Source organism: Nerophis lumbriciformis, linkage group LG12 (genome assembly GCF_033978685.3).
Source record: "Nerophis lumbriciformis linkage group LG12, RoL_Nlum_v2.1, whole genome shotgun sequence".
NCBI lineage: Eukaryota > Metazoa > Chordata > Actinopteri > Syngnathiformes > Syngnathidae > Nerophis > Nerophis lumbriciformis.
The window spans coordinates 29399509-29413145 of record NC_084559.2 but is presented as its reverse complement, the minus strand read 5'-3'; the positions used below and the strand labels follow the sequence as shown (position 1 = coordinate 29413145).

The 13637-nt window shown below is 40.6% G+C and overlaps 1 protein-coding gene across 8 annotated transcripts in view; it reads right to left on the bottom strand.

Annotated features, from left to right (window-relative positions):
- Nucleotides 1-13637, bottom strand: part of LOC133623204 (AP2-associated protein kinase 1-like) — a 50765-nt gene that overhangs the window by 23412 nt on the left and 13716 nt on the right. For 6 of the 8 annotated variants that reach the window (XM_061986290.1, XM_061986282.1, XM_061986286.1 and 3 more), the window contains exons 2-15: nt 9649-9767; nt 9007-9115; nt 8597-8739; nt 8403-8524; nt 8243-8324; nt 7997-8129; nt 6825-6928; nt 6497-6576; nt 6254-6417; nt 4979-5121; nt 4589-4678; nt 3978-4165; nt 3547-3740; nt 3400-3462 (exon numbers count right to left, since the gene is read on the bottom strand). In XM_061986290.1, the coding sequence (XP_061842274.1) occupies nt 3400-3462; nt 3547-3740; nt 3978-4165; nt 4589-4678; nt 4979-5121; nt 6254-6417; nt 6497-6576; nt 6825-6928; nt 7997-8129; nt 8243-8324; nt 8403-8524; nt 8597-8739; nt 9007-9115; nt 9649-9767 (1734 nt within the window). The remainder of the gene's footprint in view (nt 1-3399; nt 3463-3546; nt 3741-3977; nt 4166-4588; nt 4679-4978; nt 5122-6253; nt 6418-6496; nt 6577-6824; nt 6929-7996; nt 8130-8242; nt 8325-8402; nt 8525-8596; nt 8740-9006; nt 9116-9648; nt 9768-13637) is intronic. The other 2 variants (XM_061986283.1, XM_061986284.1) reach the window with 2 other exon arrangements.

Below are 13637 nucleotides of genomic sequence, written 5' to 3'. Positions count from 1 at the left end.
GGGGGTCTGGGTGTAAATGTCATTGTCTAATTTGCATAATAGGCTGTGACACTTGTGCAAGTAAATATTTTTTGAAAAGGAATTTTTTTTTTGTTTCTTTAAATACTTCTTTTAGAGACAAATCTCTGTGTTATTATAGCAATAACAACATTTCAGCATTTTCCCTGGGACTGAACTTTGGACACCCCTGGTTTATGTGATCACCGGGTAGGCGAAGTGTTAGATGGAAGAGCATCATAAATTAAATTCAATTCAAAGGCTCTGCAGCATGCTTGTGGCGGCATTCTGCAAGCTTCCACAAATCGCTTTTCACGGTGGTGTTAATGCACATTCCCCAGGATTGTGGAGGTGCCCTGCATGTCTGGATCTCCGCTCCCACGGAAAGTACTTCGCCTTTCAAAACCGCTTGTACAAACCCTGTTTCCATATGAGTTGGGAAATTGTGTTATATGTAAATATAAACGGAATACAATGATTTGCAAATCATTTTCAACCCATATTCAGTTGAATATGCTACAAAGACAACATATTTGATGTTCAAACTGATAAACATTTTTTTTTTGCAAATAATCATTAACTTTAGAATTTGATGCCAGCAACACGTGACAAAGAAGTTGGGAAAGGTGGCAATAAATACTGATAAAGCTGAGGAATGCTTATCAAACACTTATTTGGAACATCCCAAAGGTGAACAGGCAAATTGGGAACAGGTGGGTGCCATGATTGGATATAAAAGTAGATTCCATGAAATGCTCAGTCATTCACAAACAAGGATGGGGCGAGGGTCACCACTTTGTCAACAAATGCGTGAGCAAATTGTTGAACAGTTTAAGAAAAACCTTTCTCAACCAGCTATTACAAGGCATTTAGGGATTTCACCATCTGCGGTCCGTAATATCATCAAAAGGTTCAGAGAATCTGGAGAAATCACTGCACGTAAGCAGCTAAGCCTGTGACCTTCGATCCTTCAGGCTGTACTGCATCAACAAGTGACATCAGTGTGTAAAGGATATCACCATATGGGCTCAGGAACACTTCAGAAACCCACTGTCAGTAACTACAGTTGGTCGCTACATCTGTAAGTGCAAGTTAAAACTCTCCTATGCAAGGCAAAAACCGTTTATCAACAACATCAAGAAACGCCGTCGGCTTCGCTGGGCCTGAGCTCATTTAAGATGGACTGATACAAAGTGGAAAAGTGTTCTGTGGTCTGACGAGTCCACATTTCAAATTGTTTTTGGAAACTGTGGACGTTGTGTCCTCCGTACCAAAGAGGAAAAGAACCATCCGGAATGTTATAGGCGCAAAGTTGAAAAGCCAGCATCTGTGATGGTATGGGGGTGTATTAGTGCCCAAGGCATGGGTAACTTACACATCTGTGAAGGCACCATTAATGCTGAAAGGTACATACAGGTTTTGGAGCAACATATGTTGCCATCCAAGCAACGTTACCATGGACGCCCCTGCTTATTTCAGCAAGACAATGCCAAGCCACGTGTTACATCAACATGGCTTCATAGTAAAAGAGTGTGGGTACTAGACTGGCCTGCCTGTAGTCCAGACCTGTCTCCCATTGAAAATGTGTGGCGCATTATGAAGCCTAAAATACCACAACGGAGACCCCGGACTGTTGAACAACTTAAGCTGTACATCAAGCAAGAATGGGAAAGAATTCCACCTGAGAAGCTTAAAAAATGTGTCTCCTCAGTTCCCAAACGTTTACTGAGTGTTGTTAAAAGGAAAGGCCATGTAACACAATGGTGAACATGCTCTTTCCCAACTACTTTGGCACGTGTTGCAGCTATGAAACTCTAAGTTAATGATTATTTGCAAAAAAAAAATTACGTTTATGAGTTTGAACATCAAATATCTTGTCTTTGTAGTGCATTCAATTGAATATGGGTTGAAAAGGATTTGTAAATCATTGTATTCCGTTTATATTTACATCTAACACAATTTCCCAACTCATATGGAAACGGGGTTTGTAATTGATGACACGAAAAAACACTTCCTGTTTTTTACTATTCATACTATTGCGTATCACATACTGTCACTTGAACATATTTGTCTTCTAAATTACAAGTAGTCTTCTTTTTCTACTGCTGCTTTATTATACTGCGTACAGCTCACTGTTGCTCAATGCAGAGAGGAGGGAGTACACTGTCCATGTAGGGCCCTTGGTCTAATGTACCGGTATTAGTTAATGTAGTCGATACAAAAACACTCCAAGTTAGAGAACTCTAAATACTAAAAGTACTTTTGCCATCAGGTTAGAGGACCAAACCAATCAAAGATAAACTTGGGGATTTATCAGCAAGCATTCAGCTGAACAAACAACAGTGAGCAAAGGGGCCCGCATGCCATATCTATCAGCTCACTGCATTTAAGTGAGCAGAGATCAACACTGTTTTCCCCAAAGCACACTTAAGTCTTAGTAGAACCAAGTTGATCTGATTATTTTGAAATGTGTCCCATGCATGAAGTCAAAATCTTAACAGCAGCCTATACTTACAGGAACCAGCTATGGTAAAAATTGTGGTGGGTTGAAGGGGTTCTTGAATGAGGAAAGTGGTGGCTCAGAAAATGGCGCAGCAGATGTGATCATTTGACCCCTTGTCTACAGGAAAGAGCACTGTTGAAAAGCTAAAGCTAACTCTTGCAAGCGAAAATATTGCCAGTGATACATTTGCCAGCCACTAATTTAGGTACACATAAATGTTTTGTAGTCATGTATCAAAAATATAACTTTAATATAAGTTTTGATTGATAACCATGACTGTGTAAGTGTACCGAATGTTGTGACAGATGAGTGTATATGTGCACATTGCTGATCTATGCAAATGGTTTGTGACCACAGAACCAATGCCTGAGTTCAAACATCTGCAGTACATCCTCTAAGTTTAAATATTAAAACAGTACGTACACAAAAGGTAAGCAGTAATTTTCTACAACCAAAACTGCACGTGAAAGATCATCATTTCAAGTGGACAAAGTGATTAACTCACTGCTTGGTCTTTATGCCTTAGAAGCAGGATCCTAAGGAAATCCAATTAACAAAGAAGTGTTTGTCCTTGCTCTACTGAGCGACCGTAAAAGCACAGATCTGCAGATGCGATCTAGCTATAGGCCAGACTCTATTCACGGAAACTGACAAGGAGTCACTGTGCTGCTGCTTACTTATGTCAACAAAGACAGGACTCTTGAAATGAGCGGTTGTAATTTGGAATTTGGTAAAGCCCCCCAAATCAAATGAAAATATAAAAGACAAGAACATGATTTGTCAGAGAGGGTCTTCAAAAACATTGTTGATCCTTAACCAAGGATGGCAGAGGAGCCTTAAAATGCATTTTATTACTTTGTCCAAAATAAAACATTTCCTTCAGTCAAACAAACTTTTACCTGTAAATGAATTGAATCCGTGAATGAGATTGTCATCCATTGCCTTCTCCTCTGGTCCAGCAGCTGTACTCAAACAAAAAGTTGCCACTTGTATATTATGTGTGTTTTTGATGTGTTTAATGTGTTGAATATGCATCTCAAACTTACTTTCAGCTAGCTTTGCAAAGTCTTTGTTAAGCAGCTCCTCGGCTGTTAGCTTGGAGAAGTTATCGTCACCGAAGGGGTTCCAGCTGGGCTGAGCATTAGTAGTAATAGGGGCAGTTTGGGTGACAGTGTCAGCCGGGTGATATACAGTCTGCTGAGATGAGCATGGTGAACCAGAAGGAGTAGTGCTGGCTGATCTAAGGAAATAGGAGAGTAGCAACTTTTTATGTTACATGGGTACATCTGTGGTCTTCCGTTGAATCGTGTATGTAAACAGAGTGTGTGAATTGAAAGATTCTTCCGCAAGATCCTATGGGATGTAAAAGGTTTGCTTTTACTCTGTTGGGTTTATGTTGTCTGAATAGATGTTCTATTGCAGTGTCATGAAAGGACAGTTGCTCCTCACATCGCTGAGGTGAGTGCATTCTGCTTACTTGGACTTGTTGAGGCTGGCCTCAGCTGCGGCTGCTTGAAGTAGCTGGGTGGACTTGCTCACTGGGACCCCAAAGATGGCACTGTGAGTGACGTCACTCAGGATGCGTCGATGGCCACTCTTAGATGCCATCTTCGGTGACGAGGGTGGTGTTCGGGAGCCGAATTTGTGAAGTCCTCGCCCAGTTGTCTGTGGGTGACAGTGTGCAATATAAGCATGAAAAATGTCTGCTTAGTGAACATTTTCAACACATATAATTAACAATGACTACATGACGAAGAAATAGGTAACAAGTTAATCACAGCCACTTCCTACACCTGCTGCTATTGAAAGCCAAAAACAAGTAGAGAGGAAATGGCACATGCACGTGTGACAGAATGGACAATTGGCGTGTCCAATTTAGAGCTCAATCAGAGTTTGAAAGGCAGCCCCTTCAGATAAACAAACAGACAAAGGAAAAAGGAGCCCTGTTAAATAAAATGAATGCAAAACCACTCCTGTGTTCTCAAAGCCCCAGGTCAAGAAACTACACAATAGGTATGATTTGGAAGAGACAAGCTAATCGTCAGCTCTACTTTTTAAGAGCAGAAGGCACGGTTGGTGAGATGTTACCACATCTGGGTCATCAGTTGGCCCAATGACTGCACACTCAGGGATGGATGTCAGATGGATAGCTGGGCTTTCATGGACCTCAAGTCGCTGCTGGTGTTGCAGTGTCAGAGTAGGGAAAACAGTCTTAGCTTTGCACTGCAGCAGAGTGGTACCATGGCAACACTTTACTGATGATACCACACAAGCACTCTGGAGGGAGATGGCCTGCGGAAAACCCTGGCAATATTTTGCCTTATTTTGTCTTTGGCTTTTTTGACTGCAGACAACGAATATCAACAGGCATGGAGCAGAAACACATTGGGTCAATTGTATATGCCAAGAAACTAATAGATCAGTAATTCTTTATGTAAATCACTGCATTTCTTTTGTTGTTTTTGTGTAGATGCCTACCGGTTGGTTATGTTGTGGGTTCAAGAAGGGAGGCGCCTGCTGATGTTTGATGAGTAGTTGCTGAGGCTGCGGTGTAACTTGAGGCTGAATATTGGGAGCAGGTTGGACAGCACCTGAAGCTGAAGGTGGAACAGTGACGCCTACTTGACAGAGACAAAGAAATTTCATGTCAGACTATGTAACAGTGCATTTGGAAAGTATTCACCTCTCTTCAATTTTCCACATTTTGTTATGTTACAGCTTTGTACTAAAATAAAAAACAAAACAAATTTGTCCTCAAAATTCTACAAACCATAATACCCTATTATGACAATGTGAAAATGTTTTATTTTTATTTTGCAAATTTATTAAGAATAAAAACGAAGAAATCACATGTACATAAGTATCCGCAACGTTTCCTCAATACTTTGTTGATGCAACTTGGGCAGCAATTACAGCCAATTGTTGAATATGATGCCACAAGCTTGTTACGCCTATCTTTAGGTAGTTTCACCCATTCCTTTTTGCCTATTCCTTTTTCCAGCACCTTTCAAGAGCCATCAGGTTTGATAGGAAATGTTGGTTTTAATCTAGAATGTCTCTGCACATTGCTGCGTTCATCTTAGTCTAGTAAGGGAGATGACCAAGAACCCGATGGTCACTCTGTCAGAGCTACAGCATTCCTCTGTGGAGAGAGGAGAACCTTACAGAAGGACAACGATCTCAGCAGCAATCCACCAAAAAAGTTTGCCAAAGTGCTCCTGAAAGGCTCTCTGACCACAAGAAACTAAATTATCTGGTCTGATGTGACAAAGATTGAACTCTTTGACGTGAATGGAATGCCAGGCATCATGTTTGGAGGAAACTAGGCACTGCTCATCACCAGGCCAATACCATCCTTACAATGAATCATATTGGTGGTGGCAGCATTATGCTGTAGGGATGTTTTTCAGCGGCAGGAACCGGGAGACTAGTCAGGATAGAGGGAAAGATGAATGCAGCAATGTACTGAGACATTCTGGATGAAAACCAACGCTTCTCATCCAACCTGATGGAGCTTGAGAGGTGCTGCAAAAAGGAATGGGCAAAGGGGAATGGACTTAACTGCCCAAAGATAAGTGTGCCAAGCTTGTGGCATCGTATTCAAAAAAACTTGAGGCTGTAATTGCAGCCCAAGGAGCATCAAAAAAGTATTAAGCAAAGGCTGTGAATACTTACGTACATGTGTTTTTTTTAATACGTTTGCAAAATGTTTAAAAAAATAAATAAAAGACACTGGTTTTGAACCTGACTTACCTATAGGCTGGGCTGCTCCAGCAGCAACATTGGGCCTCTTGCGTGGGGTCAGAGCTGCTTGTATAGGAAGAATGCCCGATATTGGCTGTGGCTGAGTCTGGCCAGCCTTAGGCCTTTGTCGAGGGGCTATTGAGGTTTCAGTGGTAGGAATGGGGTCTGTGAGCCTGATTGAAGTAAAGTAAATAATTACCTGCAACTTATCATTTTCAAGTTTTCTTTCATCCAAAATGTCCCATTTCTCACCTGGCTTTGGTTTGACTCTTTTTGGCCACAGCTTCACTGGCTTTGATAGGCTCGGGGAGTTTTGCAGGAATGGACACATTCTACAACAAAGATAAGATCTGAAATGTATTATCCATTATTGTTCCTATTTAAATTGCAGTATATCAAGTCACAGCAAAACTCAAGAGCAAGTTTTTCTTCAGGGAATCAACATGAAAATGGGAAGGAAAATAGGAATTTTGTACAGTAACAGTAGGCAGTTTTTATTTCATTTGGCAATAACCATGGCATGGAGGCTTTTTTAAGGTATGGTGAAGAATTTAAAATATTTCTGTTATGCTTAACTTACATGTACATTTGGAACTGGACACTCTTGTCGATTCAGTTTAAAGGCAAAGTAAGACACTTGATGGATGTCTGGCCTCATGTCTGGGTCAGGCTCCAGCATATATCCTGAAAAAAGTAAAGTCACATAATATTTTTTTAGGGATGGATAGTTTAGTTTGACCTGGATATGTATTACTTCAATACACCATTGCTATTTTAAGTCAGCAAGAGTACATGGCTATTGTACATGTCCACATGAATTGTTTCCCTTGTCTCTCAATCTAGAGTGGTGTGCCAACTAGGGATTGGCGGTATGGCCTAAAATGTATTTAGTAAAGTCTCCTGCGGTAACAATATACATCACAATAAATTATTTATAAAAACGATAATGGACATGTTTAAAAATATTTTTATTAATCAATTTGCTAATTTACTGTTAATATCTGGTTGCTTTTGGTTGTAACATGATGTTATCTACACTTCTGTTAGAATGTAATAAACACTTTTTTCTGTTATTTCAAAACTTTACATTAGTTTTGGCCGATACTACAAATTTTAGTATCGATCAAATACCAAGTAGTTACAAGGGCATATACTAAAACATAAATATTAAAGATAATTGAATGATTCAACAAAAATTTATTCCCTTTTATTACATACAAAAAGTATAAAAAAGTCAATAGTGCAAAACAACTGAACAAAAGCAAAAACTACTATTGGCTTTCATTTTCTGAATTTGTAAACTATAACAAAAAACAACAAAAAAAGATTTTGTAATAATAGAAAACATTTATCGAATTACTGTAATATCGACAATCTACTGATACGATACTTGGTAACATTACTGTAGATAGTTGTATCGATCCGGCCACCCCTTTTTACTACCTTCAAGATATCTAGCTTAGTGGTAAGCATGTTTTATTATATCGTCCTACGGTGTGTAGTTTTGCAAGTTTGGCTAATCCTTGTCCTCAAGTGATAATGGTACTTGTAAAAAACATACTTTATTTGCCTGCATGAAGCAAGGATTAGTAATTTAGAAGCTGTACTTTGGAAGGCCATTAGCCACAAGCTCGCTAGCAAGGACACTACATTGTGTTAAAAGCCAAAAAATACATGATGTGGACCTATACTTCTACTCTACATACAGTACATTGGGTATATATAAATTAAAGTAAGAGCAGTGCTGCTTACTGATGAGACCGTGCATGTCATAGGAGTAGCGCGAGTTGTCTGGGATAGTAAAACTGCCATCACAGATAGCAACTTGGCTCTCCCCAAAAGGAAGCGTGAAGTAGCATAGTTTATAGAGTAGACAGCCCATAGCCTGTGGACATAGGAGCAAAAACACTGCTAGTAAATGTAGCTCTGTTTACACTATACAAATAACATCATGCCATCTGATGAAGAAGGCAAGCTGAGGGCAAAATTCCATCTCACCCAAATATCCGCCTTAGTGGTAATAACCTTCCCAGCATAGAGGTTGACCATCTCTGGTGCACGGTAAGACAGAGTAGTGTACCTAGAGTGTAAAGAAGTACACAATCATCAATTGCTAGCATAAACAAGCATAACAAACAAACAACAAAACATAACAAACTTTTTAATTTCCTCCTCAATGACAGGCACACCCTCGGTCTGCGGGTTTTGAAAGCAGTTTGTGGCACTCCCAAAGTCACACAGTACATAGTGTCCCTGGTCATGAAGAAGAATATTTTCCACCTATACAGGGTAAATAAAATGTCTGAGAATATGCTCACAAAATATTTTTGAATAATAATAATTGCAACTAGCCTTGAGGTCTCTATGAATAATTGGAGTCTTGCACTGGTGCAGACGAGCAACAGCCTTACACGTGTCACAAAAGATGTGCAACACTTCTGCCTCTGTGAAGCCTGTCTGTAATCGCTGGTTCATCAGGTTGACTACCTGTCCACCTACAAAACATGACTTAAATGAAGCCAGCTCGTGGCAAGCAAGCACATGCTCAGAGCTATATTTTCTATGAAAGACTATATACAAAACAACCAAATCTATGTGTTGATTGCAACAAGAAAATTACTACTGAATGATTACTAAATGTGTTACAAAATATTTGCAAATAAAATGGTACTTTGAAACAAGCATGGTGGTTAAGAAACTCATGTGAAATATCAAAATTAGGAAGAAGAAACAGAGAGACTGTGTGTGTTAAGCAGATTTACCACGACAGAAGTCCATTAAGATGAGGACTTCCCACACATCATCAGCTCCAACTGCAGCTATGCTGGAATCCAGGAAGCCAACTATGTTTTTGTTGCCCACTAGGTCCCTCTATGTAAATAAACACAGACAGGGCAAGGTGGAAAAACAAAGTCATAATGTCAAGACATTCAGCTTACTGAATCAGAAAAACACACTGGCATGTATGTATGTATTTCCTGTTTCTTACAGTGTCAAGACATTTAGCTTACTGAATCAGAAAAACACACTGGCATGTATGTATGTATTTCCTGTTTCTTACAGTGTCAAGACATTTAGCTTTCTAGATTATAAACTACATGCAGGTTTGTATACATTTCTTATCCGTAAAGAGATGCTGGAAAACGAGCTCACCCTGTCATGGTCATGACACTTTGGGTGTGGTTGAAAGAACAGCTTACTTTTACAAACATTCACAAGTTTGCTTAGAAAATACAAAACTTTATTGAAAACAAAACAGTAAAACCTTTGTGTAATTGCGTGCTTTTTTTCTTATTCCAATTATTGACCTACATCTGATCGTTTAGTATAGAGGCAGACATATCTCATGAGTAAATTAAAACACTGGTCTGAACCCAAAAGAAAAAAAAATCGTTCTAACTCACCATAATCTGTATCTCAAGTTTGCAGATTTGTAGATCATCCTCATTGTTAACATACATCCGTTTTAGAGCACATCGTTGACCCTGATTAGTTCGAACTAAAAACACGATGGCAAAACCTCCTGCAAAGAGATATGAAGAAAAAGAAGACATGTTTTAAATTGACACTGAAATATAATACAATAATAATAAATGTCTATGTCCTCAATCCTCATTTGTCCAAAAATAGTTGTCTTTGTCGTATATTACCAAGTCTGCCATGATTAGAACGCACTCGTTTGTTTCCGATGGTAGGAACACGCATTTGTTGCTGGAAGTTAAAAGTGCATTGCTATGGAAATGGAACAAAATGCGCTGCGAAAATAAGTTCCAGTAATGCATACAATGACCAAAATACAGTATATAATGTACATATTACATATTGTTATAAATGTTTCTGTTACTACATTATATATTTACTTGCAGCATGTATATAAAACATGTTTTATCATCTTTGAAATCCTAACAACAACAACAAAAAAAAGACGTGTGTTTTTGTTTCTCATAATGATTGTGAACAATCGGCAAAATTCCCAAAAAGTGCAGTTCCCCTTTAATATATACGAGATATACAAAATGTTTTTTTCTGTTTATTTTGCTCAAAATATTGTATATAAAATGGGTTAGGGAAAAAAACAAACACATTTGATATTGTTGTTATCTTGTGTTTTTGTCTGATTATAATTGTGATCAACAACTGAATAACCGGCAGTCAAGTAACAGACATGTTCGCCAATCAGAATTGCAGAGCCTCACGTTTTCTTCGTCTCCTGCTTCAAACAGGGTGAAAGAGGTCTCACTTTGTGCATCCCTCTCAGCACCTGAGCGCATTTATGTAACAGTATAATTAACTGAACGCAGTGAGCCCTTTTGAAAAAGTATGTGAACCCTCTGGGATTACTTGGATTTCTGCATAGATTGGTGATAAAATGTCTTCTGATCTTCATCAAAGTCACAACAATAGACAAACACAGTCTGCTTAAACTAATACCGTACAAAATATATCAGATCAGACCTGCACAACGGTCAGGAGGAATTTTGGACCATTCCTCTTCACAAAACTGTTTCAGTGCAGCAATATTCTTGGGATGTCCGGTGTGAATCGCTCTCTTGAGGTCATGCGACAGCATCTCAATCGGGTTGAGGTCAGCACTCTGACTGGGCCACTCCAGAAGGCATATTTTCTTCTGTTGAAGCATTCTGTTGTTGATTTACTTCTATGCTTGGAGTCGTTGTCCTGTTGCATTACACATCCTCTGTTGAGCTTCAGTTGGCGAACTGATAGTCTTAAGTTTCCCTGAATAATGTCTTGATAACTTGGGAATTCATTTTTCCATCGATGAAAGCAATCCGTCCAGGCCCTGAGGCAGCAAAGCAGCCCCAAATCATGATGCCACCTCCACCATATTTTACAGTTGGGATGAGGTTTTGATATTGGTGTGCTGTGCCTCTTTTCCTCCACACACAGCATTGTGTGTTCCTTCCAAACAAGTACATTTTGGTTTCATCTGTCCACAGAATATTTTGCCAGTAGTGCTATGGGTTCAATGTTTTACGTATTGTAGATTCGTCAAAAATAATGTCAGCATGTACCAGACATTTCTGTAAGTCTTTAGCTGACACTTTAGGATTCTTCTTCACCTCACTGAGCATTCTGCGCTGTGCTCTCACAGTCATCTTTACAGGTCGACCACGCCAAGGGAGAGTAGCAAAAGTGCTGAACTTTCTCCATTTGAAGAGAGTCTGTCTTACCGTGGACACATGGACATCAAGGCTTTTAGAGATACTTTTGTAACCCTTTCCAGCTTTATGCAAGTTACCAATTCTTGATCGTGGATCTTCTGTGAGCTCTTTTGTGCGAGGCATGGTTCACATCTGGCAATGCTTCTTGAGAACAGCACACTTATCACAGGTGTGTGTTTTTTATCGGACAGGGCAGCTTCAACCAACACATATGATCTCGTCACATTGATAAGACTCCATGTGGTCTGAGTCCTGGCTCCAATTAGCTCTTGGAGAAGTCATTAGCCTAGGGGTTCACATACTTTTTCCACCCTGGACTTTGTTACATTATTCGCACACATTCAGTAAACTGACTCCTCTGTGTTGATCGGCTCATCTTGTTCCAAAGGTTTAAACTAAAATATTCCCACACTAGTGCGGAGACCCAGCCTTGCTGCACAAAGAGTCAAAGACACCTAATGAGGACAAGAAAATTCACCCCCACAAAGACATATAGCTGCTGAAAGCGACAAAAAGCGTAAATGCTCTTCAAGCATGCACATGCCGATTTATTGACGCTGGAAAATGTACCGACTTAATTTTAATTTATCGCCGGTTTATTGACTCATCAAATATCGGCCCAGTCCTCAGCGGCCAATTTCAAAACAGAACATTAGATACAATTGAGGGAACTTCTTGGTTCTTATCATCGGCGTACATGAAGTTTAAAATGCCATCTTAAAGCGAAACACATACTCAAGGATGGCGCCGATGGCATGAATGCTACATCGATAACAAGCAGAGGAGAACGCTACACTGCACAATTACAGAAAGGATACACCAACTGTACTACACAAACAAAATCATCAAGTTCAACTACTGGCTGAATGTGAACTTATTTTGCTTACTGAAGTACATTGGACATCTGTAAGTAATCACAATCGCATTGTACCAACAAAGAGATCCACATTGTCATCTGAAGAGATAAACAAGCTAGCTTGTTTAAACAACTGGTTAAACTAAAGAGGAGTAAATGCAGATTCAAAGGGCGCACTTACTGCACTATTTTAAGTTGTTTGAGAGTGTTTACTACAAAAAAAAACAAAAAAAACAAAACAAACAAAAAAAAAAAATCCAAGATGGCGGCGCGCACAGACGCAGCGGCTTACGGCTCTCCATTTCAGTGCTCTTTCTTCCTTCTTTTCTTCATGTTTTTTTTCCTTTTGTGCACCACCTGTACTGCAAACACCCGGTACACCCGCCAGTCACTCTTGGATATCGGTAACTCGCACCAGATATCGGTTTCGAGCGACTTTCACCACGAGCACAACATCCCAGATGACATAGCGAGAGCACAGGGCTCTCCGTGGTTTGTTGTCGGGTCTGGGAGACGGCGCAGACGGAGGAGGGAGAGGAAGCAGAAGCGTGGCCGCAGGTCCGGCGTCTTGCTCAGGCTTAGGAAACAACCCCACAAGCCACCTCTACCGAGCCTGTTCCTCTCTAATGCCAGATCCCTTGTACAGAAGATGGACGACCTGGAGTTACAACTTGCTGGAAACCGCTATGTTCGGGACTGTTGTGCTATGATTATCACCGAAACCTGGCTTCACCCGGAAATACCCGATGCTAGCATGCAGCTAGCCGGACGCACTCTGCTCCGCCGGGACAGAACTAAGGACTCCGGTAAGAGCAGAGGAGGGGGGCTCTGTATCTACGTGCATGAGAACTGATGCAACAACGGGACAATCACTGAACAGCACTGTTGCCCGGACGTGGAGTACATGTCTGTTAGATGTCGGCCTTTTTTTCTCCCGAGAGAGCTGTCTGTTATCATCACGGCTGTGTATATTCCACCGGACGCCAAAGTAAACACAGCGCTCTCTCTTCTGCTGTACACCGTCAACGAACAGCAGCGGGCCCACCCCGACGGTGTTCATATCATAGCAGGGGATTTTAATAAGGCCAATCTGAAGACTGTACTCCCTAAGTTCTACCAGCACGTGAAGTGTTCTACAAGGGGCAAGAACACCCTGGACCACGTGTATACCAACATAAAGCACGCGTACAGAGCTACACCCCTCCCCCAGCTTGGACAGTCAGACCATCTTTCCCTCCTGCTCTCTCCTACCTACACCCCCATCAGACGCCAGGCCAGGCCTATCACAAAGACTGTTATGACCTGGCCTGACGATGCACTCCCCAAACTTCAGGACTGCTTCCAACACACAGAC